At 46.3% G+C, this 24378-nt stretch overlaps 2 protein-coding genes across 3 annotated transcripts in view; one reads left to right on the forward strand and one right to left on the reverse strand.

The window, feature by feature from the left end:
• Positions 1–9897: 9897 nt before the first annotated feature.
• On the forward strand, positions 9898–16572 carry PIK3IP1 (phosphoinositide-3-kinase interacting protein 1). Its single transcript, XM_066331277.1, has 6 exons — positions 9898–10085; positions 10235–10351; positions 10439–10555; positions 12539–12724; positions 12859–12937; positions 14952–16572. The coding sequence occupies exons 1-6, from the start codon at positions 10001–10003 to the stop codon at positions 15157–15159; spliced, it is 792 nt and encodes a 263-aa protein (XP_066187374.1). The 5' UTR covers positions 9898–10000; the 3' UTR covers positions 15160–16572.
• Positions 16573–17326: 754 nt separating this feature from the next.
• The window catches only part of LIMK2 (LIM domain kinase 2), a 30724-nt gene continuing 23672 nt past the window's right edge, over positions 17327–24378 (reverse strand). For both annotated transcript variants that reach the window (XM_066331273.1, XM_066331275.1), the window contains 5 exons: positions 24263–24328; positions 23309–23483; positions 21848–21903; positions 19912–20069; positions 17327–19380 (listed from right to left, as the gene is read on the reverse strand). In XM_066331273.1, the coding sequence (XP_066187370.1) occupies positions 19224–19380; positions 19912–20069; positions 21848–21903; positions 23309–23483; positions 24263–24328 (612 nt within the window). In that variant the 3' untranslated portion in view covers positions 17327–19223. The remainder of the gene's footprint in view (positions 19381–19911; positions 20070–21847; positions 21904–23308; positions 23484–24262; positions 24329–24378) is intronic.

Below are 24378 nucleotides of genomic sequence, written 5' to 3' on the forward strand. Positions count from 1 at the left end.
AACAGAGGAGGCTGGTGCAGGCTAGTGTCAGTAGGAAGATGGGCAGATCCTTAGCTGTGGTGTGTTTTCAGTGCTTTTTGCTTCTTCAGGGGCATACTGTTCCATTCTGGACAGTAATTTAATCTACATGCAAATTCTTTCTATTCTGTACTTTGGGAAATGCCTGTTTCTCATAGGACACGAGACAGATCCAAACAGAAAACAGCCTCACAAGTTCAGAGTTCAAAGGGAAGAATGTAACATGCCCTGAGCTGCAGCTTGTTGCTCTTACATTTTATTTTTAATTGGCATATAAGTGTATAGATGATAGTTCTGATTTTGGGCCACCTTCCCTTCATTGCCTTCCCTTTTCGAGGGACTGCAAGCCAATGTTTGAGCTGGTGCACATATCAACAAGGAAACTTCAGTTCATGCAAATTTGTATAATCAGACTTGTAGTATTTGCTTGTTTTATAGGAGTCCCATAACCTCTCATCTGAGGCTCAGAGCCTTGTGTGTTAGGTATGATGAAAACATCTTCAGTAATTCATAATCTAAATATTAAAGACAGACAAGACAGGAATAGATCCTTATAAGATAATGAGTGAAAGATGAAGGACTAAAAACCACTTGCATGCATACTCAAGTGTTGTGTTAAATGTGGGGGGACAAACTTCTCAGGCTTCTTTTATTGCCTGAATTTATAAATGTTAATCCAGAACAAATGCAAGGTAAAGCAATTTAGTATGAATTTATTCCATACTGAGTTAAATTAAGTGACGTGACCTTGCATTTGTTATGTCTAAAATGTGTGCAAGCAGTGTGGCTCACCTGACACATAGCAATGTGCCTGTGAGCTCTCAGTCCTAAATGATTTGCCCATGGTGATACGGGAAATTGATAGCAGAACCAGAAATTGAACACAGATTTTTCCTTCTCTCAATCCAGTGCCTTAATTATACTAGGGCAAAGTATTATATGTTGGGGGGATGGGTTTTTTTTGGTTTTTAAAGCCTAGAACTATTAAGATGGTGTGGAGTTGGTCTTCCTACCAATCTTTTGAATAATTGTAAATGCCCAGTCACAATTTTAGACCTGTTTGAGTGCCAGTGACTTAGGGAATATTTGTTATTTCCCATGTATTCCCTGAAATTATTGTTCCTCCCTCAACTGCTGTCAGCAGTAAGGAATGACTTGAATAGAAGAGCTGTGTAACTGAATGTCTATAACTCAACTAATTGAATTGCTAGTATGAAAGCTAACCTAGATTTTGTAGGCTCTGTTGTAACTTTAGTGTCTTGTTTTTTCACTAAATCTTTGTTCCTAGAATTCAGTATCTAAACTTACGTCTTGAGTCGGGAGTGGGGTACCACTTTCAGCTTTAATTTTTTTTTAAGGTGCTTGCTTGAGGAAGTAGATGCCAAAGTAAACTTCAAAGGAACTCCAGACTTCAGTGTTGGAAGAATGGAGAGCAAGAGCTCTCCTTGGGTTTCATGAGAGATAAATGGACAAAGTAAAAAACAGCCACCAAAATTCTAAGTAATGAAAGAAACTGGAAAGGCTTTTCTTTACCACCCACAAAAATAATAAAATATTTTCAATTGTCACCATGGCAGAAAGTCTGAGAGCAAATGCCAGACAACACCATGGAATGTGCTGGCTTTTTCAGCATTACAATTATACCTTAACAGCATTGTGAATACCTGAATGTAAATTAAGCCAGCTTAGTACTGCTCACCTTTTTCTTGGGCACAGTTCCTGAGTTTTATTGGAACAGAGCAGAAGCTCACAGTGAATCTCTGAGCTTAGGCTCTCAGTTCCACCCTGAGAGACAAAAACAAATGAGCAAAGAGGGAGGAAAACAACCCACTAGGAAAACTTAAAAAGGAAAACAGATCCTGGAAGGCTCCAGTGTCTCCTAAAAGAGCCATGTTTTTTTATCCTGAACATCCTTTTCAAAACAAGATCCTTCAGCTGTTGTGAATGAGCCCTTGGGAACAGATTTGGCTTCCAGCCCAATGTGCTGCAGCTCCGTGTCCCTGTGAGAAGGCAGCATGTTCCAGAGCACTGAGCCTGGGACCCAGAGGGAGGGGGGCAGGCAGTGCTCCTGGGCTGCAGCCACAGCTCAGCACCAGCACTGGCAAAGTGTCTGCCTGCTGCTGTGACCCTCCACACATCCTGTGCACTCTGGTGCCTGCTTGGATGTGTGCAGCTCTGCAGATGTTGGCTGTAAAACAAAGCAGGGAGCTATTTGGCTAAAAAAGAAAGAAGAGAAAGCACCACTTAAGAGGAGTGCTATGTCATAACTCAGTGATGCAGCCCAGGAGCAGGAGCCCTGGCTGTGAGGGCTTGTGGTGATGGTTGGAATGGTTATGGCACATCAGTGAGAAACCACAGCTGTGCACTCTCTGGTGGCAGGCAGTGATGGCCTGTTTGCCAAGAATTAACACCCTGTGCCATCTCTAGCCTCTTGTGTGTTGTGTTCCTGTCTGTAAGATGAGATGATGATAACCTTTGGGTAAGAATGTGCCAATATTTAATTGACATGCCAAATTGTGCTGCTGAACTCTGGCACAAATGTTTGGCCTCACTGACTTCAGGTGTAATGCAAAGTTAAACAAACATTTGGCCACATTTTTTCCTGAAAGGTGTGATATTTAAATTTATTTAAAGACTGCCTGGCACTATTGAACTGCTCTCAGGGTTTATGTGAATGAAGCTTTTCCTGGGTGGCCTCCATACTTGTACTGCGATTTTTGAGACCTGGAAGTGCTCTGAGCCAAGATCTGCTGAAGGAAGGAGGTAACTGGAGTCTCACTGATGTTCCAGTGACTCCCTCCCAGCTCCTGTGTTCCATGTGGACCATGGAGTCACTTCATGCAGCCATAAATGCTCTTGAGCACCCTGCAGTCACATAGTGACCTTGGGTAAGTGATTTTAGAATAAATCAATCTCCTGCTTGCTAATACCTTTTTGGCTGCTGTGTCTACAAACTGGTGCCTTCTCCAGGCAAATTTTACATGCCCTCTGCAAAGCTGTCAGACTGACTGCTGGCTCTTAAGGAACCAACCAAGCCTTGCTCTTGGGCTCAGAATTTTTCTTCGGTACTGTTGTAATCTGAAAGTTTACTGCAATTAGTGCAAATACCAGAGTAAGAGAGAAAATAAAAGGCTGTTCTTAGATGTCTTGTAGAGTGAACAACTGAAACATAAGTGTGGGATGAGTCAGGAAAACTGGTATTTTTCCCTGGCTGTATGCCATATGGAAGAGACAGTGCCTTGGAAGGGAAGGAGCAGAAAAGTTTGCCATTGGCTCTGATGAATCCCAATCCTGCTTCTACTGAAGTTGTTGGGAATCCTCCCATTGTCTTCAGTGGAGCAAGAAAGGATCTTAGGTGAGGATGGATGACTCTTTCCCTACTTGAATGAAGTCTCTTGCCTATTTATGGGCCTGCTTCTATTGAAACCGAGCCTGTTTTAGCCTTTTTGGGTTCTTAGGGACCTGTTTGTATAAAGCAACTTACCTACCTATCTTTTTTTTTTCTATTGTGTGTATTTTTTGTATGTTCTGTTGGAAGGTGAAGCCTCTGTAGAAGGGGATACAAAACCTGATTTTTAAATAGTAATAAACCAAAAGAGAATTAAACTCTGCAGGCTGCATGCATTCATTTCCTGGAGATGGAGAGTAGAGACCATGAGTGCACAGAGAGATGGCCTGGACTTCTCACATCTCAAAATCTTCCCCTTTTCAGAGACAGTTCTGCCTTTGCACATTTCCAGAGCTCCGTGTGAGAATTCATAGTGTGGTGGGCAGGTTGCAACACTATATCAGGATGGCCTTATTTCAACTAGGAAATCTTTTCTCTGGCACTGAGTGGTGAGTTTTCTTGGCTTAGCATAAGTGGGTGGAGTAACAAGTATCTGTGAAATTTGGTATTGTCCTCACTGAATGGCAGTGAAATAAAACTGAGGTCATATAAATAGAGTTTTGCTTCTGGGCTGCCTACTTCAGCTGCTGGGGTGTTGGTCAAATGCACAGTGTTTTAACTCCACACCCTTACATACTAAAGAAATAAGTGCAAGTATTATGTGAAACTTTATTAAGTCTCTGTTTCTTCCTGGCTTTTTACCTCCTCATGGTGTTACCAGTTGGAGCCATAACTTTCTAAAAGAATGGCAAACTAAATACCAAAATAGCAACAAAGGTTTGCCCTGTTCTGTAAACATATTTAAAGGAACAGTGTCTTTGCTTTTGTAAATAGATGTAAAAAAGTCCACGTGCCTATGTCAGTCATGAAAAAGGCCATCTCTGCATGCTTATGGCATGTGTGTGACCCAGAGAAAATAGAGATTTGCCTTTCTACAGAGGAAAAAAAGGGCAGCTTCCCCAAATTAACAACTCCTCCCACAGCCTTCAGACAAATACCTGTGGAGAGAGATCTTTTGCAGTACCAGTGATTTTATCTGTTTCCATGTCAGCTAAGAAATAAAATCCAGAAGTGTGAGCTCTGCATTGTAAATGTCCCTGAATCCTACACTTTTTGAGGAAACACCAGTAGCTCCAGTGCAAGGTTTGGTCTCTGCTTCTCTGCTCACATGTTGAATTAGAGAGACCCATTACAAAATGAGTCACTGCTTCTGCTCTTATGTTGATGACTCCAGTCCTAGTCCCAAAGCCCTAAAGAGAGAAGAAAATACATGTCTGGCTTTTTTATGTCTTCAAGTTTATAACCTTACAGCCTTTCTGATGGCTTGGAATAAAGGTCACATGAGTGTTTGTGCTATTTAGAGTAGGAGTTTTGCATATTTAAGTGCAACTTTACCCTTATGTTTTTCACAATGAAATCTAACTATTACTGTGGTAATATTCCATTACTATTGAAGTTTCAACAACAGAGTTTTGCGCTTTCACTTCTGTTTAACTGTGAAATTGGCTTCCATGGGGAGTGGAAGATTGGTAGAAGGATATTTAATAATCCCATCCAATTCACTGGAGGGTAATTTGAACAGATATGAGAACAGAAATCTTTATTCATTTCGATTGAAGTCTCCAGATGTTTTGATGCTGCCTTTTCGCATTCCTCATGTGCAAATAATAAACAGTTATTTTTAGATAGGCATTTTCTAACAAGAACAAATTGGGTTATCAAACTGCTTAGCTTTGCCAGATACTGCTGGGCACAACTGTGGTTTGAGAAACAAAGTTATGAAAGTACTTTTATACCTTCAAAAACAACCAAACAAGACATTCTCCTATTTTAATGAATTCTTGCATTAATGCTTATTTGTACTTACTTGTACTAAGTCAGCACTACACATGTAGAACTTGAGAACATCTCATGCATATCTGTCTCCAGGATTCCTTCCCCTACAAAACCATTTCATAAGGTAGGTGTTGGATGTCTGAAGTTTTCAAAGAGCTTTGCAGACATGTAATAATTTCTGCCTCTGTGACATAAGTATATATTAACTTGGGAAACCAAGGCAGAAGCTTCCCTAAGGTCAGGCGAAGATCAGTTTAAGAATTGAGAGTAAAGCCCCTGTTCTTGGCTCACACTTATGTGTTCTCTGAGCAGATCGCAGTATGTTTCAAAATAGCTTCCCTTCCTCCACCCTTAGAAATGTGTGCTCTGGTTTTTGTCAGTAGCAGCCTGCATCTGTAGCAAAAAAAACCCAATCAAACAAACAAAAAAGCCAACAACAACCAGTGCAACTAGGGACTAAAACATCTTTAGAAGCTGTACCCAATTCCTAACAATATTGCTGTGGTTTTATGGTATCCTGCTACGAGACACACCCACCCACTGGATAGCAGGTAAAGCAATCTGTGATCCAGATCCCGAGATTGGAATGCTGCAGCCAGGGGAAGAGCTGAGGGATGGTCCATGGGGACCTGCACAACTGCTGCATTGGGCCAGTGTGAACACAGATGTCTGTCAACACTTGGGCTCTTCAAAAAGTGCTGAGAAAACTGGAAATGCACTGGACAGTTCTTGACAAAAAGGGACCAAAAAATGATGCTGTTAGAGAGGAGTCTGTGTGTGAAATTTCTTAAGTCACTGACTGCCAAGAGTATTTAGTGCTAATCTCTTAATATTGGAGAAGTGTAGCTGCAGTGCTTCTCCCCAGTAAACAATAGGACCCAGATTGCCCTCCCGAGGCCTCTGGCCTTTTATTACAGCCCACACACAAAACTCATCTGAGAAAGCACTCTTGAGTTAGTGGAGCCAACCCTGAACCAGTCTGAACCAGTTCAAATATCGCATATGGTTGTTTTGCTTCTGCAGACTTCCTTGTTAGTCCTTGGAGGCTGTGGCTGGCATTTACTTAGCAATAGCTCATGCTGTCAGACTGAAGGGGGAGGAGAAACCCTCTCCTTGAGCATGTCAGCAGCACGATGCAACAGTGCCAGCCGACTCCTTTGTAGTCACTGCCTCTGTCTTGATTTTTGGTTATACTCGGCTCAGTTTCAGAAAGCCAATATCTGATCCTTTTGTTGCAGCCCTGATGTTCCTTTATTAAGTTCAAATTGTATCTAGGTTAGAAATGAAACACATTTCTTTCCAACTCCTACATCACTGCTTACAGAAGGGTTTTTACAGGTGAGACCCACAGTTGTTTTCATGATCAAGAGAGAGGCAAGAAATAAACCCCCTGCTTTTGTTGGAGTTGGAAGTACTCAAGTTCTTAATAGTGTTCAGTAATATTCTATGGTTGCAGCTTTTTAAGCTTAAGCACAAACTGTTCATGGTGAGGTCTCAGAATTGTACTATCATTATTCTCAAGCATTACCATTTATGAATGAAAAAGAAAAATGAGAAAAATTACTTTTGGGGAAAACTGGAACAATTCTTTTGGTTACCTAGGAAGGAGAAAGGGGAGGTTATGGGAACATGACGTATGTCCTGTTTAAAGGAGGGCAATGGTCAACTTTTTCCATTTTAAGCAATCCATGTTAATTTGGCTAGGAGGGATTACTCAGATTAGAAAACTCATTTTGTTTACTCCGCTCAGTGTCTTATTTAGTAAGATTAAGTAATAAAGCATGTCAGTTCTTGCATAGGAGGTTAGATGAGCTTCTGCCTCACAAGATCTGAATACAGTTGGCTGTGGCCAGAGAAGGAGGTGGGTTTGATAGCTTCTTATGGAGTCATTCCAGAGCTATAGGTCTGGGGCTACCTCCCTTGGCACAGAGTGTTACAAGTTGGATTTTTTTTTCTTTACTTTTTAAATAGAAGTCTCAAATCACTTTGAATTTTTCCACAGGTGAAAAAGTAGAACAAACAAACAAGAAAGAGCAGCTGACACACAGGAGAGAGAGAGAAAGCAGACATTGTTCATTCTGGAACTTGTATAAAAAAAGGTACCAGCTCACAGCTGAAACTGGTTCACACTGAGTTTAGGGAGGATGCTTGATGTCTCTCATTCCTAGAAATAGCATATATATTCTCCTGTAAAACATGGGTATGTGTTGTGATACATGTCTTTTTATATACCTACAGACATCTAAGTGTTAACTATGTGAGGAAGTAGCTGCAAAGCTATTAACTTACTTATAGTTTGGGTAATTTAAAATCAAGTCTTATGAAATAACGTGATGTTTAATTTTTCTAAAAGTGTAGAAAGAAGAGCAAACCCATTCCCCAGCAGTGGAAAGAGCAATTGAGTCTGCCTCTGACAGCTGCCACCTGGCATCCTATTAAACTTAAGTTTGTGAAACTGCCAGGCATAAATCATCCCTCATCCCGGAGAAAGCTAGAGATGAAAGAAAAAATTATGCTTAGAAGTCAGTTGTGGAAAAGACTTTGATCTTTACCATTAATGTGAAGGTTTTTGCATTTCTCCCAGATTCCCCATTGTCCTTCTGTGGACTAGAAACTCAGATTGTTTGCTGGAACTTGGCTGAGTGTAATGAGAAGTGCAAATTTATCTTGTTACATGGTAGGAGAGAGATCTAGGAAGGCCTGAAGTTTGTTTCCAAAGAGATTACTGCAGTTCTTGGATCAGTATGTACAGAAGGAGGTGCTTTCTGTGCTAGGTGGCATGGAAGCATTAGTTAGTCTCATGAAATAAGCAAAAAGAAATTAATTGTGCAGGTTGGCAGCCCATCTGCAAAGTTTTGCATCCAGTGCCTCTGGGTGCACGTGTGGCCCTGCAGTTTCTGCTGAATGGAATTTGTCCCATAAAATCTGTGATGAAGAGCTATTGCAAACAGGCAGCTTGACTGAATAGCCCTTATTGAAAATTCTTGCTGACTCCAGTTAGCCTTGCCTTCACAGAGAGTAACTGGAGAGCATCAGGAATGCAGTAACAGGGTGTCTGTGCAGACAGTGAGTGTAATGGCACAAAGGCTGCATCTTAGCTGGTGATGTCAGTCAGGACTGCCACATACAGTTGGGTTTTGGTTTTCTGTTTTGATTTTTTGCAACCTTTTTTTTTTTTTTTTTAATCTGACATTACTAAACTAAATTTTCTCTAGTGGTAAATCATGTTGTTGAAGTGCGAGTCACACAAATGTGTGCTAAGACCTGTGGTTTCATACTTGGCAGTAGTGCCTCTTAATTGACGTGTTTCCTCATTACCCGTCTTTCATGCTGGTACATCTGGGCTTTTGTGGCTCCATTGTGGACTGAATGCAGCAGGTGACTTGGCTGTAAAAGCTTAAAGTGTTCATGACCTGGTGAAAAAGGGGCAAAAATTGGGTTGGATCAGAATCTTGAGCAGGTTTGTTACACAACTACCTGTAGCAGCCTGACAGAGAGCACTGCCAGGATGGAAACATCTAGGAATGGAAGGGAAAGACCACTGCTCCAGCCAACACTGCCTTGAAAAATAATTCATCAAACAGTGAAGCAGCTTCCTGGCATAGAAATACTTCTTATGTGTTTAATGGTTTCCACGTGATTTCAAAGAACTTGAAAAGAAGGAATTCTAATAGGAATTCCTTCCTATTCTAAGAAGGAATGATTGTACCTCATATAAGAGAAAGGAAGGGAAGGCGCAAAGGAGTGAGGCAGGCAGGTTGGCCAAGGTCAGGAAAAACTCTGTGGGAAGCCTAGAAATAGCACCTTGTGCTGCAGGCCTGTGCCTTGGCCACAAACCCATCAGTTGGCCCAGGCTGCTTTGCAAGCTCATTGTTGAGCAGGACCAGCTATTCAGTGGTTTGTTTTTCAGTGGTGTAAAACTGAAACAGGGCTGAGGACTCCAGATGCCCGTGTACAGACAGTGGCACTGCACTGTCCCAGTCCCTTGGCATGTTCAGAAACACAAGTATCTATTATCAGCCGTGTGAAATACCTGCAGAGAGGCTTTATCACAGTGGCTGGATGCCTGCATTAGAGCTACTCTAAACCATCTTCATGCTGTTTACTTTGGTTTTTTCTATAAGCAGGCACAGCTCTTAGAGCAAGTACATGTAGTAAATGAAAAGTAATGGATTAGCAGAGACGAGAATATAAATCCCTTCTAAGGTGGAGGTGCACAGCCTCCGTGGACAGTATGTATTCATCAAACGTCTCTTTAGAGCTAAGGGAACCCAAAGGGAGAGTAAGGACAGCAGGATTTAGTCCTTCATGCTAATTCTCTAGGAGAAAGTGCAGTTTTGCGTCTCAGAAGATAAACACTTCTGCCACAGGCAGTAGTTCAAGCGTAGTTCCGTGGAAAGTCTCCTCTTCTGGTGTAAGACTTTTCCTGCGACTGTAGGAGACAAGCCCAGGGACGCGGAGCTCTCTCGAGCCAAAGAGCTCCGTGGGCACCGGGCAGCCCTCGCCGTGCTGGGTGCCGGGGCAGAGACCCCCGGCTGCCCGAGCCCTGCCCGCGGCGGCCGCCCCTTCCTCTGCTGGGGGCGGGCGGCGGCAGCGGCAGCGTTAGGACCCGGCGGCGGCGGCGGGGCGGGGGGGGGAAGCGCAGCCCGGCGGTTGTTTACCGGGGAGGGGAGTGCCGGGGCAGGTCTCGCCGCGGCGCCGAGCGGAGCCGAGCTGCGCGGCCGGGCTGGCGGCGGCTCCTCACCCTCCGAGCCGAGGATGCTGCCCGGGGGCCCGCGGCGAGCGCTGCGCGCCGTGCTGCTGCTGGGCTCGCTGCTGCTGGGGGCCGCCCGCGGCGCCGAGGGTGAGTGCCGGCCCGGCTTTGTGGGGGACAAAGGCCGCTCTCGGGAGGGGGAACATCCCCGTGGGAAAGGCGGGGGCCGCGTCGGGGAGCGGCACGGAGCGGCGGGGGCCGCCCGGGCCGCCCGCAAGGCTCGGCTCGTCTCTCCGCAGAGTGCCTCCGCGGCAACGGCGCTTCCTACCGCGGCAGCCGGCGAGTGGCCTCCGGCGGCGCCCCGTGCCTCAACTGGCTGACGGTGCGGAGCGGCCCCAGCGCCGCGCTCCCGGCAGGTGGGTCCGGGCCCGGGGGACGCGGGGGGGTTCCCGGGGGAGCCGAGGGTGCCGCGGCCGCGCTGACGGCCCGCTGCTCCCTCGCAGTCGATGAGGACCACAACAGCTGCAGGAACCCGGACGGCGACGCCGCGCCCTGGTGCTACATCCAAGGCGCTACCGGGGCTCCCGAGCGGCGATCCTGCGACATCGCCCAGTGCTCAGGTAAGAGTGGCCGCCGCCGCCCCCCCCCCCCTTTTCCTGCCCTCCCTGGTGTGCCCCCTACCGCGGGGAGCTGGATTTGTCACCAGGGTGGGGTCCCCCATGCGCACAAACAACCCCGGGCTACGCCAGCACCTCCCTCGGAAACACCGCGTACCCAGGGCTCCCCTCCAGCCCTCGCCTGTGTGTGCACATCTGCCTCCCGGCCATGCCGTGCTCCGCCTCTAGAAAATGGCTTTGCCATTAGTGCCAGAAAAGGCCTGTGAAAAGCCCCCACTCCCCCGTAATTCACTTATTCACTATAGCGCTTTCTAGCTGTGTTGCAAAAGGCTGAGGTCTGGACATCTAGGAATTGCTGAGGTGTGGGTAGACTGTTGCTGTGGGACATATTACAGCTGACTAAAGAAGCTTCCTCCTGTTAAAGGGTTGCCAGTGGGAATTTGAGCACGGGGTGCAGGGGAAGAATGTGGAAAAAATGAGAACTAGAAGGGAAGGGAGGACAGTAAGAAATTGAAACACTTGATTCCTCCTGTATAGTCACAGTGAGAAACAGTTTGCCAAAAGAACTGTAGATAAGCCTGTTTCAGGGAGAGGAGGTGTCAGTATTGACTGACACCACAGTAACCACTTGGGTTTTTTTAACTGTTTACTACTTTCTGAGCCCTGCAAGATTTACTCACACCACTGTCCTTTGAGACTGCTATCCTTGCATATAAATACTTTCCCCATGCACATACACCCTCCTCTTTTTTTCACTTTGCTCTTTTTTTGCCTGTTTTGCTGCCAAGTTCCTTGCTCAAAACACTCTTGCAGCTTTAGAATCAGAAGAATTACCTGACCTTTCAGCCATTTGCATGTTTAATAGGTTTCATATTTTTGCATCTCAGAGTGGGCACTTTTTCATGGCCCAGCAGTTCAGGTTGGTTCAGTTGCCTGGGCTGACCCTACATGAAGTTACTGTCTGAAATTACCCTGATTTCCTGTCTCTGACTCTCTGCTATACTTCCATTTCACATTCCACTGAGGTCTCAAAATGGCTGCAGGTAGAAAATCCACATGGAGTTATTGCCTGCTGTGGGGGGAGATGCAGGTGGGGTGAGTTTTCAGGTGTGGATGCATACTGTGAATAGAATTTCCAAAAAGAAGGGGGCTTTGTGTAGAACAGGTGATAGATACCTACTTCACACTGTTTTTACAGCTTTTACAATGCTACAGCTTCCATTTAAACTCTGTGTCATGAAAGAAGGAGCTACCTTGAAAATCTTTCAGTGCTGTTGATGAAAAAGAGCACTGATAAAAACCAGGGCTGGAAAGGAACCTGTCTGTATCCTTGGGTACCTTTTCTGGGCCTTGGCTGAGGAGGAACTTTAGTCAGTGGCTGTGCTGCCTGAGGGCTGCCCTGACTTAGCCTGTCCAGTGGTGTCTCAGACTATCAGAGTTTGTCCACCACTGCAAAGAGGGGCTAGAGAAGTATATCCCCAGGTTGCTTTTACAACAGCTGGAGTCTCCTGTCAAACTTTCCTGTGTCAGGAAGATTGAGGTAGAAGAGAGATAAATAGGCTCCTGGGAGATTTGGGATGGAGATTGTCATAATCTTGTTCATGTCTGTTCAGCATGATTGAAGCTGCAGCCTGTCTATCGATCTATACACTGAATGAAGTCATTGTGCATCCTCTGGACTCATGCCCTGAACCTGGGTTTTATTCTGCTGTCTGACTTGTCTCATCTGTGGTGGTACCTTGGACTCTTAGTTAAATAGGTTCATGTTGAAGGAAAATGAGGGGAGGAGTACATTTCTTGTCCACTTTGGTAGGATTTCTGGCAACAACTTAAGGGGCAACAGCTGTTTTTCAATGTGCTTTGAAGGCAGTTCAGTGATCCCAGTCTAGAGCTGTCCCACTCTCAAGGCACATGTTTTGAACTACTCATAAGTGCTTAGTATGTTGTATATATATATATTTATATACATTTTCCCCCTCTCAACAGATGCTACGGCTACCACAGGCCCAGTCCCTACAGCAGAAGTTGGTACTTCCCAGGAGGATGAGCAGGTGTTTGAACCAGCTGATACTTTGCCGTCCCGGAGCGAGGCGGCCGCGGTGCAGCCCGTCATTGGCATCAGTCAGAGGGTACAGATGAACTCCAAAGAAAAGAAGGACTTAGGGACACTAGGTACAAACCCAGGATGACGTGATGGATCAGTTCCTGGAATTCTGGCAGGACAGACCTGTTCTGATACTCTGAAAGCAACATTATAGCTGGACCTACTGCCTCTCATTTTGGCTCTTTTCTTTCTCTTTTCACAGGTTATGTGCTGGGGCTGATCATGATGGTGATAATCATTGCCATCGGGGCTGGCATTGTCGTGGGATACATCTATAAAAGGTGAGTGGCTGCTCTTTGTTCAAAAACTGGTGTGTATAGAGCAGGAATGTCTGAGCACCTCCAGACCCAACCAGAGCCCAAGGAAATGGGACAGAAGCATATGTTTGCACATTAAGCAAGTTTACTTGTCACACTGAGGAAAGAACTACTGAAGAGTTAATTGTTCTTCTCCATTTCCCCCATTATTATGATGTTCTGCCTCACTTAAAGTTTCAAATTGCCCTCTTTAATATTTGGGCGTTTTATGTGTGTATGTGCACCTTGATGTGGCTTTTGCAGATGTGTCCAGGGGAGCTGGATTTTGTCAGAACTGGAAAGAGCAGACCCCAGGTGCCAGCACAGGGAGTTTCTTTTGATCAGGAAAAGAACAATCCTTCTAGTAGGCCACCTGTTCCCCTGATTTCTCTAGTCTATCTTTAAAGGAAAACCAATTGGCAATTTTTTTTTCCTACTTATGCAGTGTATTCTATGAAGCTGACTATCAGGTAGCACTTTTTTTGGGGTCTAAGTTCATTTTAGCAAAGCTCCTGTGTACTTTAAGGTCAGTTTTGATTTGGACTTCAGTTACCATTTCTTTAGCCACTTCACTGTGTTGGACAGAAATGTTTCTGTAGCTCAGCAGTGTTTGAGGGTAGTGGCAGTAGCAAGCTGCTTAGTTGTAAGAAAAGAGGGCAGGATTAACAAATAGCAGTGATTGTCCCTGCAGCAAGCAGAGGCCCAGGCTCCCTCCTCTGGGAGGGTTTGTTCTGTGTTTTGGCTGTTTGACAACAGTCTGACACAACCAAGCAGAAGGAGCCCTTTCCCAAGCTGGGACACGTCCTTATGTAAGTGTTTATAATAAATGCTGACAGAAAAAAAGCAGAGGGAGGAGTGTTACATAAGGGGCAAAACACAGAGTGCTGCTTGTCGAGATATGTGATTTGAGGTGTCACTTCAGAGAGCGCTGTCTTGTGTGCTGGCAGGAATGGCAGCCGCTGCTGCACGCTTGTAGGCAGCTTTGAAAAGCAGCCAAAATGGTGACAGGAAACCCCAGCAGCTCTGCCTGCTTGAGACCACGAGTCTCAGGAGGAGCAAGTGGTGCCTGTCCCACCTCTCTTCTATCCTTAGCAGGAGGAAGCAAGAGACCAGTGTTGGGCTTTGTCCAAATGGGCTTCTCCAGTCACAGAGAGCTGACAGCAGGGCTGTAGCACAGGTTTACTGTCTCCTTGCCTTGATCTCAAAATTGCATGTGCAAGCTGGCAGGTTTGGGTAGTAGGTGTGGTGAGAAACCTTTAATGGGTTTAGTAGTTTTTGGTATACACAGCTCTTCTGGAGACAACATGCTATTAATGCCAAATCCATTTTTAAAGCAAGGCAGTTCTTCTGCAGCACAAATTACAGAGGTGTTACTTCCCTTAGCAACAGGCGGAAGACTGAGGTAGGTTTGGGGAGCCGCTTGTGGCATTAAGCTGTTGTAGCTGCAGTGGCAAAAAACAGGGCCAGCTCTGAAGTCAGCTTTAATACTTTCTGCACAGCTTAATTTGCTGCTGCAACAAAAGGCAGAAGCTGTCAGCACCTCCAGTATTTGTTTCAGATGAAGCAAGTTCCAGAAGCTCTTTTCCACAGCAGTGGCCTCTGCACTGTCTCACTTCTCCCTTGGGCCTGCACAAGGCAGCGCTGTGGGACTGTAAAGGATAAGGAAACATATGGCAGCTCGGTGGTTTGAAGGAGGGGCCTGGCTTTAGTCATTTATCAGCAGCAATGTCAGTGAATGAGCCACTTTGAGGGAGGGACAGACGTCACTTGGCTGCTTGTTTTTCAGAGATGCTCAGCTGTGGTCCTCTGCTTACAGTAGGGAATATTTCTGGCCCTTTGTATGCAGCAGAAACCTCTGTTTATCTTAAAGAGTAGAGCCCCTGCTTCTCTACTCTATCAGCTACTACTCTACTACTCTACTCTACTCTATCAGCTTTACTCTCCCTCCAAGCAGCAGCACTCACCCCACGTATATATTTTGGTTTTTGTTTTAATGCAGGGGGAAAGACCTGAAGGAGAAGCATGAGCAGAAGGCTTATGAGCGTGAAATGCAGCGCATCACACTGCCACTGTCGGCGTTCACCAACCCTGCATGTGAGCTGGTGGACGAGAACACCATCGTCGTGCACACCAGCCAGACACCCGTGGAGGACACCCGGGATGGCAGCGGGCCCCTCATGGGGCAGGCAGGGACTCCTGGTGCCTGAGCAGCCCAGGCAGGAGCACTACAGGCTGAGCAAAGCCTCCAGCTTCCCACTGTGAGTGCAGGGGTTGCGTGTGTTCATTTCTATTTTGTTTTCTTTTTGATGAACGCCGGATGAAGGTGATGCAGAGGAACAGAACAGTGGGCTATTCATCATCTGTTTGAGGGGCACCATTCAGTGCATGACCAGCTGGGGACTGGTGTGGTGGACCCTGCTGCTTCCTCCCACCTATCTCCATGGTGTGCCAAGGAGCTGGGAGGGATGATGGGCCAGGCTTACAACTGGCCACAGATCTCATAGCCCGGAGTGTGATTGTGGCTTCCTCTTTTTCTGTTCTTTTCCTATTTAACGGTGTGCACTGTTACTTAAGTTTTCAGCCTGGAACCTCAGGAGAGAACAGTACTGCAGGGACTGAGGGGAGCTTCATGTCAGATTTAGCTAGATAATTACACTCTGATTGTAGTTCCTGCCTTTTTGCTTTAGTGGCTGAGAGCTGGAAGCACTGTCCTGCTACTGGATCAGGTTTTTTTTTCCAAGAAAGAGATTGTTTGAGGGATGTCTTTGGCCAGAAGCAGTATGTTTAGCCCCAGTGCTCTCCTCGAGCTCTTGACAAATCCAGGTCTTCCAGGGCTGAGGCCACTTTGCCATTCTCCTGTGGTGCTACATGCACAGCCACAGTTGTAGGTGTCCAGGGGGGTCTCTCTGTGCCTCCTGCTCACTTATACAGATCAGGAAAGCAAGGACGAGTGGTAGACAGTTGTGGAGTGAAGAAAACAAATTGCCCTTCAGTTCCTTACAGCAGGTTAACTGAGGATAGGTAACATCCTCTTCTGAACTCCCTTGGCTTCCTACAGAGCCAGTGCTTTGGGGCCGTGGGCCACAGAGTGGCCAAGCTGTGAAGGTCACCCTGATCACACTGCAGCAGTTCTGGCTCTAAGGGCAGAACAGGGCAGCTGTTTTGTAAGATACTGAAGTTCTGGCGTGGCTCCTGGCCCAGCCTCTGTCACACACTCAGCTTGTGCAGCAAGACTACTTACTTACAGAGCCTGGTCCTATTAGAAAGGTTTTGTAACAACTTTTATTAGCATTTCAGGGGGTTTGGAAGGGATGGTTGCTGCAGTGTCTCCCTAATGCCATCAAGGCAAGGCCAGTTCAGGGAAACATCTATCCCTGCTTCAGGGGATCCAAGCCATTCAAGTAAGTTTTCTAGCCATCTGCTTTATAGCTGTGGGCATAACAGGGAGCAGCACTTGGCAGCAGGGGTTTTAGTGTTAATGTTTGATTCAGAAAAGGGAAATATTTTATTTTTAAATGCCTTTGAATACCATTTCTTTGTAAAATGTTTTAAATACCTCATTATAAGAAGATAAAGACTGTGCTAGCTTGTATTAAAGCTTAAAAGAAGAATGCTCTGTAGACCTGTGTGAACTGTGGCTCATCTGTGCATTCCTCCTGCCAGAGCAGCATCCTTTGCCTTGTTTCAGACTGTGAATTGAAGAGAAGGGAAGATGCTACTTCAGTTTGCCAGGCCCAAAGGTAAACCCCTACAAGCAGTGCCTGCACTTGGCAGCACTGACAAGGGCATGGAGCTTGTCTCCCTGCCGCCAGCAGCTGCTCTCAGACTGGGACTGTTTCTGAAAAGCAGCTGTGGGGGTGTGAGCTGTGGGTGACTCAGGCTGGCCCATGGGGACAGTCTAGGTTACAGCCCCTTCCTGCACTGACCTGGGTCTGCTGTGGTGCTGCTCAGCATCCAGCCCTTGAGAAGTACAGTGGAGACAGAGCACAGCAGGTTACAGGAGCTACTAACAGAGCCAGCATTTTTGTTCAGTTGTTGTCTTAACAAATGTCCCCTGAACTATATATTTCAGAATAAGATGTTTCCAAGAACAGGCTCTGTTTTTATCCCTGGATTAGAAAAGGAAAATGCAGAGGCTCCATGATCTGCTGCCTCCTGTCCACTCTTAAAAACCAACCAATGAATGAACAGAACTTAATTTCTTCCCTTTCCCTCACTCCAGGTAAACAGTCCTACAGAGCACTGCACTGTGATCCTGCAGTTCTGTGAGTGTGGCAGAGCCCACTGACTCCAACAAAGGGTGTTCTAGCTGGTCCCTAATCTGGCCTGTTCTGATTGTTGCCATTTTGTGACTACAATAGAAACCCGAGAAAGTTACAGCTTCCGGCTTTATTTAACACAGAGACCACAAAATCTTGTTCTCAATACCATACAGTTACTGCTTTTTAATTTAGCTAGAACGTGGAGCTGTGCAAATCACAGTTGATAAACCCCACCCACACATCACCCAGGACTCTCCCTTCAGGGGTCCCCTCACAAACCAGCCTGGGAGAGAGAATCAAAGGGCAAATCCTGTTAACAATCCTGGATCCACTGGACCCAGTTTAGAGAGGCTCCTGCCTGACTTACAGCACAGGGAGTCCTCAGTGTTTCTAAAACACCACTACACAGACTAAAAACACCCCCCTTGCATACCTGATGTCAGGTGATGGCTGGTCCCATGTTATTTTACATAATACTTTAAACTCATGGGTAGGAGGAGGGAACCAAAGTAACAGCAAAGACTAACACCCACTCCCCTCCATTCAGTGCTGAAGGGAGGAGGAGGGGAAAAGGAGAAATCCAGTTAAACTGTGATGTTTCTGAGACTTAGGAGCAGAACTTGATCCAGCTTTTTGTTCAGTTCTGCCAACCATGTGAGCTACTGCAGCAGTAGCTTTTTTCCTTCCTTCTCCCACCAAGGGAGGAAAAAGAGAAGTACTGGAAGAAAATACACCCCTACCAACCTCCCAATGACTCCAAAGCCTTTTTTTCTCCCCCCAGAGCAGGGAATGACCCTGAGGAAAATTTCTGTTTGGAGAATCAGCTCAGGTGCTGCAGCAGCAGCTGCAAGAAGGACCTTCAAAGGGAGCAACTTGCACAATCTGCAGGAAAGAATGAGGTAGTGGCAACTGAATTATTCTTCAGCTGCCACTGCAAGGAGGATAGGACATTCTCCAGCACTTTTCTATTCATTACAAGTCCATCCTTTAGTTAACCTTGGGCAAGTCCCCTTCTGCCATTGTCCATGCCCAAGGTCTGGGCCACTTCAAACCTTTGGCTTTTTGACAAGCACCTTCTGCTGCCATTTCTGTCACCTCACATCCACAGGCCAAGAGCTCAAGCACTCAGGAATGTCCACACCCGGTGCCTAGTGCAGAACTACACATTCAGGTTCAAATACTTTTACCTAGGTTAAGGTTTTGGGCAGGCAAACTCACTGCAGGTGCAGGGTCTGAAAATGCTCCAGTGGCTCATTTGCAGCCTGCCTCATTTGCCATCAGAAGGGGCAAGCAGAGCTCAGTCTTAGTGTTTCTAGTCTTAGTGTTTCTAGGCAGGCTTTTGGAGGTATTCAGAGACAGAGAAGGAATAAAAGCCCACAAAACCAAAACAATTCATATGTGCTTCCCCAGAGACAAGGTATTTCAGGAGAGCTGCCCAATTCCTGGGGCTTTTTACTCCTTCCTCTGATGTGTGCCAGAGGCCAAAATCTCAGTGGGTTGCTCTGGAAAACACATGCAAATACATACATGTGCTGTCCTGGTGGGACATACTGCTGGATGTCCAATTTCCCCACCATTCTGGGCAGGGCAGTCAGTGGGAGAAGCTGTTCCAGGAGTGCTGGTCCTTACCCAGGAGAGTCTCCTATAGCAATTCCCTCCCTGGCAGACAGGCCAGGGTGGCTTCACAGCTTGCAGCCAAGTTCTAAGGCACCACAGTAAAGAAGCCTGAAAAGGCCAGAGAAGTATTTCTCCAGCCAGAAAAGTAGTGTTGAGTGGCTTTCCTAGGTGCAGCTGGCAGGAAACAATCCTTTTTGCTTCTGAAACATGCCAGAAATCCACAGTGAATCAGGATATCCAAGAGGAGGGAAGCTGGCTGGGGAGAGAGAGGCAGTGCAGCAGATGCACAGCGTGGTGCCCCGTTAATGCCCTGGAAGTGGCTGAAGTGCATCTCCCTCCCTGACGCTCATCCCAGCTCCAATGGAAGTGATGCAGGCAGCAGGACGAGCAGACTAGGTTGTGTTTTCAGGTAGCTTGTCACGGTTCAGTCCATACTGCACACTCACATTGTGGTCCAGCTCCTCCAGCTCAGATGGAAGGGGGATGGCAAGTTCTCCCAGGTACAGAGAGAGAGCTTCAAAGGAATCTTCCAGCTTGGAAAAAGGGGGCCTAGAAGCAGCAGTGAGGAAACATGAGTAGGAAAGAGGAAGCAGAACAGCATCTGAAAAGACTGAGCTAGTTGTCCATCCAGGTCCCTGTACCAAGTACAGAGTGGTGAACAGGGCCATGATTTCCTCCCCATTCAGCTTCCAATACTGCAAAGCCCTCACCTGTCTGGCCTACCCATTTTTATAGCCAGTGAGCGACCAGGGAAGTCTGGCTCTTTGGAACCTACTTGGCAGCAACACTGTTCTGAAGCTACAAGTTTCATAACTGAAATCAAATGAAGTATTTACTTTACTGTCAAAGTCTGCCCCTAATCTTTGTACCTGAGAAATCCTGAACAATCCTTCCTCCTTTACTCTGTCTTGGCATTGCTTCAGACATCTCCCCCACACAGCAGTCTCTCCCTCGTGGAAGCCTTTGAGCATTCCCACAGAAGGCTGGAGCTGCCCCCCGTGCAGAGCAGTCCTTCCAGTATGGGAACACAGACACATCCTGCAGGCTTCCAAAGAGGAGTTCTCCAGACCCCAAACCTACCTGCTCTCTGGTTCCAGTCTGCAGCAAATAGCAGCCAGAGGGAAAAAGGCTGGAGGACAATCAGCAGGAACAAACTTCTCCCAGAACAGTTTGACATTAAGGCCAAAATCCAGTGTGCGTGGGAGACAGTCCGGGTCAGCATAAACCTGGCCTATGATCTAGGGAAAAATGAGAGAAGCACTTAAATACTGCAACAGTTCCAGAGTGTTAAACAGGGAACTTCTGCATCAGGCAGGGACTCCTTAAAAATATTATGGTGGAAAGGAAACAACAGAAACACTTCTTCCTTTCCAATAAAGCCACTAGGTACAGACAAACTTCACTGGAAACTTTTTTAAGACCTGGTGATGTGTCCATAGCTGTGGAGGAAGTCCCAGCTGCCTTCTCCTTCTGCCCAGGGTGTCTCTGCCAGAAGACACAGCATGATGTGCCCCTTTCAGGGAGCTCCACAGTGTCTTGCAGGTGGGGATGATGCAGCCTCTCCTGACTGCAGGTAATCAAGGTAACCTGCATCACCATCTCATCCCATCTCTAACCCCTCTCTTACCACACCATCAGCAAAGCCCTCAGGTAGAAAGCCTGAAATGCTGGGAAGCCAGCAGCAACTCTGAGTTGTTCTGCCAGTGAGATTGAACCCCCACCACAGCCAGCGGGCTGGGACAGGCAAGAACAACTATACCTGACACCCAGGAGGCTGCAGATAAAGGTGAGACAGTAAAAGGCTGGTGGACAGGGAAGCCCTGCCCCAGAATTGCCCCAGTGCTCACCTCCAGCACAAGTGTAGGGGGGAAGGAGCCCACAGCAGAGAGCTGTGGGGTCATCTGGACTCACAAGGTCAATACAAACTTTCACATGGACAGAGCATGAGGTTTAAAGCCTCATGGGGTATCACACAAGGGGTGTTATTTATAACCACCCAGGCTTTTCTATGCCAATAACTCAGCATGACAGCCACATCCTGTAACTAGACAGAAACACACATTATGTAGTTTGGTAGGTATATTTCCTTATCTGTTTGAGTGTTTAATTTTAATTTTTTAGCATCATTGTTTTGGTGACAAGAAGAATGTTCATATGCTATTAACATTTTTTTGTCTTTTTTTCTAGATGAAACAATTGTTGTAATCCCACATACAGATTTTTCAAGTTCCTAAATCTATCACTCACAACCACAACATTCTCTGAGAGGAGGGCCCAATGTAAACAGAGCCCCAGATGAGGCCACAAAGATTTATGCACAGGCATTTTCTTTGTCCCCTTCATCCAAACACTGAAATAAAACTGTGCTGGCATCCCCTGGTGTTCCTGCAACTGCTGTGTTACATATAACGCCCTGCCTTTCATCTGTATTTCCATTATCATACACACCTTTTAAACTGAAAATACCGTGCAGATTTCAAGTGCTGCTTTTTGTTCTACAGATAGAAAAGCCTGATATAAAAGCCAGACTCTGCATTGGCTCAGAAATAAATGCTAAAAAACTAAGCCAACAGACTTCAGGGTGCAAGCTTCATTAATCGACCTGCAAAGAGGTTTTTGTTTCCATTTCTTTGAAGTGAAGTGCCATCCCCAGTGGAGGCCCTGAATTTGCTGAGATTATGCAGCTGATTGTTCTTCTAATCAGGCAGAAAAAGAAAAAAGCATCACAGTTCTGGGGAATACATCTACTTTCAAATGGATACCAGGCTCAGCAGAACCTGATGACTTTATTGCAGCTTCTCTCAGTTCAGGAAGAAACTAGGACCAGAAAACTACAAGACAGTTATCTTTTGTGAGGAAAAAGAGGCAGGGTAAGCTTGTTCTCCCAGTCTAATTCACTAATACTGTACTTAGGTCACAGGCTGCACACTCAGATGCAGAGATCTGGGTGATACCATGTGTGCACAGAGATGGGCACAAGGTCCATTAAAGATGCCATGTAATGTGCTTGTCTTACCTCGCAGAGAACAATCCCAAATGAAAAAATGTCCACCATCTCATCGTAGCTCTGTCCTGTAGGAAACATGAGACATTCAGCTCTGTAAAGAGTTACCCATCCAGCTATTTCAGGCGCTGCCAGTACAAAGCTTAACTAAGACTATTCCCTGGAGGGCCCTAAAACAGGAGACAAAGCAAGGCTTAAACCTGAGCAGATCAGTCACCCCAAGATCTGTATATACCAACTGCATTACACTGCCATTACAGATGTTAAGCCTGCTTCTCTCTCCTACTGGGGAATTACAGGATAACACTGTATCAGGTCTGAGCAAATGCTAAGGATGACTACAGAAAGCTTCTGCCTATTTCCATTGATTGCTGTTCTTGTGGATCTCTACAGTGCATGGAGCCAGTGCTCAGCTTCCCCAGCAGCCAGCGAGTCCCTGCTGCAGTGACTGCAGAGATAATAAATTACACACTGGCAGCACTTTGATCCTGGGAAAGCTGCGGGCTCCAGCACGCCATGCTCTGCTAACAGACACACCCCTCCCGAGCCAGTAGCTGGTAAACAGCCTTGCTTTCAGAGGTGATGTCAGACTTTGCCTTTGCTGTTCTCTAGGCAAATGCCAGGACTGAGACAAGCTCTGAGAAGCAGCCTCAGACTCCTTTAGGGCTGGAGGCTGTGAGGAAAGGCAAACAGAACAGTACACAAGAAAGCAACATGGAGAACTGAGCTGGGGGAAAGGAGCCCAGTCCTCCCTTCTCCAACAAACTGTGCTGGTCAGTGCTGATATCCCAGCCAGCCAAACTGCCCAAGCTGCTCAGAGACTTGCTCCTTAGCAGGGAATTGTATCCACTGTGTGTCTTCCTCAACTCCTGCAGGGCAGCTTTTCCTCTAAGGGTCACAGCTTAACCTTCATGCAACTGAGGGCTGCATGTCAAAACCCAGATTTCCCGCACTTGGGTAACTCCCACTTGAATCCTGAGGCTTCAGCAAACCTGGCAGCAGATGGTCTTTCTCTAGATCTATGCAACAGCACATGTAAACCTCATCCCAGAGTGCAATGATTCCCTGTTTCAAGAGGCAGTTCCAAAGCATGAGGCTATAACAGAAATTGATCTTGGGTTCAGTTTTATCTCGGGTCTCTTTTGTCTTCCCTTTTATTTGGATTGTAGCAAGTTTACTTCTGTTGTCCTCCTGAAGAATTTTGTTGTCAAGCCAGAAACATTACCTGGGCTGGTACAAAGGCTTACCAGGTCAGGTACTGCAGGATTGCAGCTATGGCCTCTGTGTGTATTAAAAAGCTTCCACATTAGCAGGTCTAAAACCACAGGCCCTAAAAGGTTTGGTTATTACTGGGGTACAGAAACTATCAGTAATCCTGAAAGTATTATATATATTATATATCCTGAAAGTATCACAAATCCTATACCTTGTCACAGGCTGTGTCCTTGCCTGCTCCCTGTACTGGACTCTTACCATTCAGCATCTCTGGGGCCATCCAGTAGGGGTTCCCCACCACCGTGTAGCGCTTCTTCCTGTCGCTCTTGCGCAGCGTTCGTTTCTTGGCAGACGGCTTCTCCAGAGTGGGCTTCTTCCTCTCCTCCACAATCAGCCGGGACAGACCAAAGTCAGCCACCACCACGGTCCTGTCCTGCACGGGGCATTCAGCACAAGCCACTGATCACTCTCAGCTCCTTTCAGGAGCCAAGAGCCTGCAATTCCTGTTCACTACCAGCTATAGTCTAAGGGCAACTATCCAGGTTTCCTGCAGCCATGTGAGCACAGCAAGATGTCCAGACAGGTGTAAGATACCAAATTCATCACTTCCTCCCTCCCTTCATTGTCTTATTCCCTGTGGGGTTGCTAGCAATTATCCCATCAATTTGACTACACTTGCCAGGGGAATACTGGACCTTTCCTTTTAGATATTCCTCTTTCACCTGGTAAGGACTTAACTTGGACTTTCATCCTTGGTCTGAAGCCAAGTGAAAAAGGGCAGGCTTGAGGGAATGAAACGACACAAAAATCTTGTGACCCAGCATTTAAAAAAAGAGAGAACACACGTGCACATACCTACACACTTGTGTGAATCCTGAGTGCCAATAAAAAGTCATCAAGTGGTTAAAAGAACAGAAACAGCTATAGAGAACATCTCATAGTTGAGGTAAAGAACAGAGCTGTACTAACAGAAAGTGACTCTTACAGGCACTGCTACCAGAGGAAGTATGGTAAGAAAACAGAACACAGAAACAGTGTAAGCTACATCAGTCAGAAAAATCCTGTCAGAATAAAGCTCCTTTGCCTGGGGCACAAAGCCTCTCTGAAATCAGTTCCACCCTGACAAAAGAGGGAACATCATGTGGAGAAAACCAAGGGAGGAAGATGCCAAATAGAGGAGCAGTATGCTGTGGGAACTGAGGTGTAACTCACCAGCTTGATCAGGCAATTGTGTGAATTCAGGTCTCTGTGAATGATGCACATGGAGTGCAAGTAAGCCTGGAACAGGAAGGAGAAAAGCTGGTGTTAGGGATTCCCAGCTGAGCATT

Source organism: Sylvia atricapilla, chromosome 17 (assembly GCF_009819655.1).
Source record: "Sylvia atricapilla isolate bSylAtr1 chromosome 17, bSylAtr1.pri, whole genome shotgun sequence".
Lineage (NCBI taxonomy): Eukaryota > Metazoa > Chordata > Aves > Passeriformes > Sylviidae > Sylvia > Sylvia atricapilla.

Bases quoted from the DNA above. Each gene is read 5' to 3' on its own strand.
- PIK3IP1 (XM_066331277.1), top strand. From the start codon at position 10,001: ATGCTGCCCGGGGGCCCGCGGCGAGCGCTGCGCGCCGTGCTGCTGCTG. The intron at 10,086-10,234 runs GTGAGTGCCGGC...GTCTCTCCGCAG, and splicing joins GGCCGCCCGCGGCGCCGAGG to AGTGCCTCCGCGGCAACGGC. The intron at 12,938-14,951 runs GTGAGTGGCTGC...GTTTTAATGCAG, and splicing joins GTGGGATACATCTATAAAAG to GGGGAAAGACCTGAAGGAGA.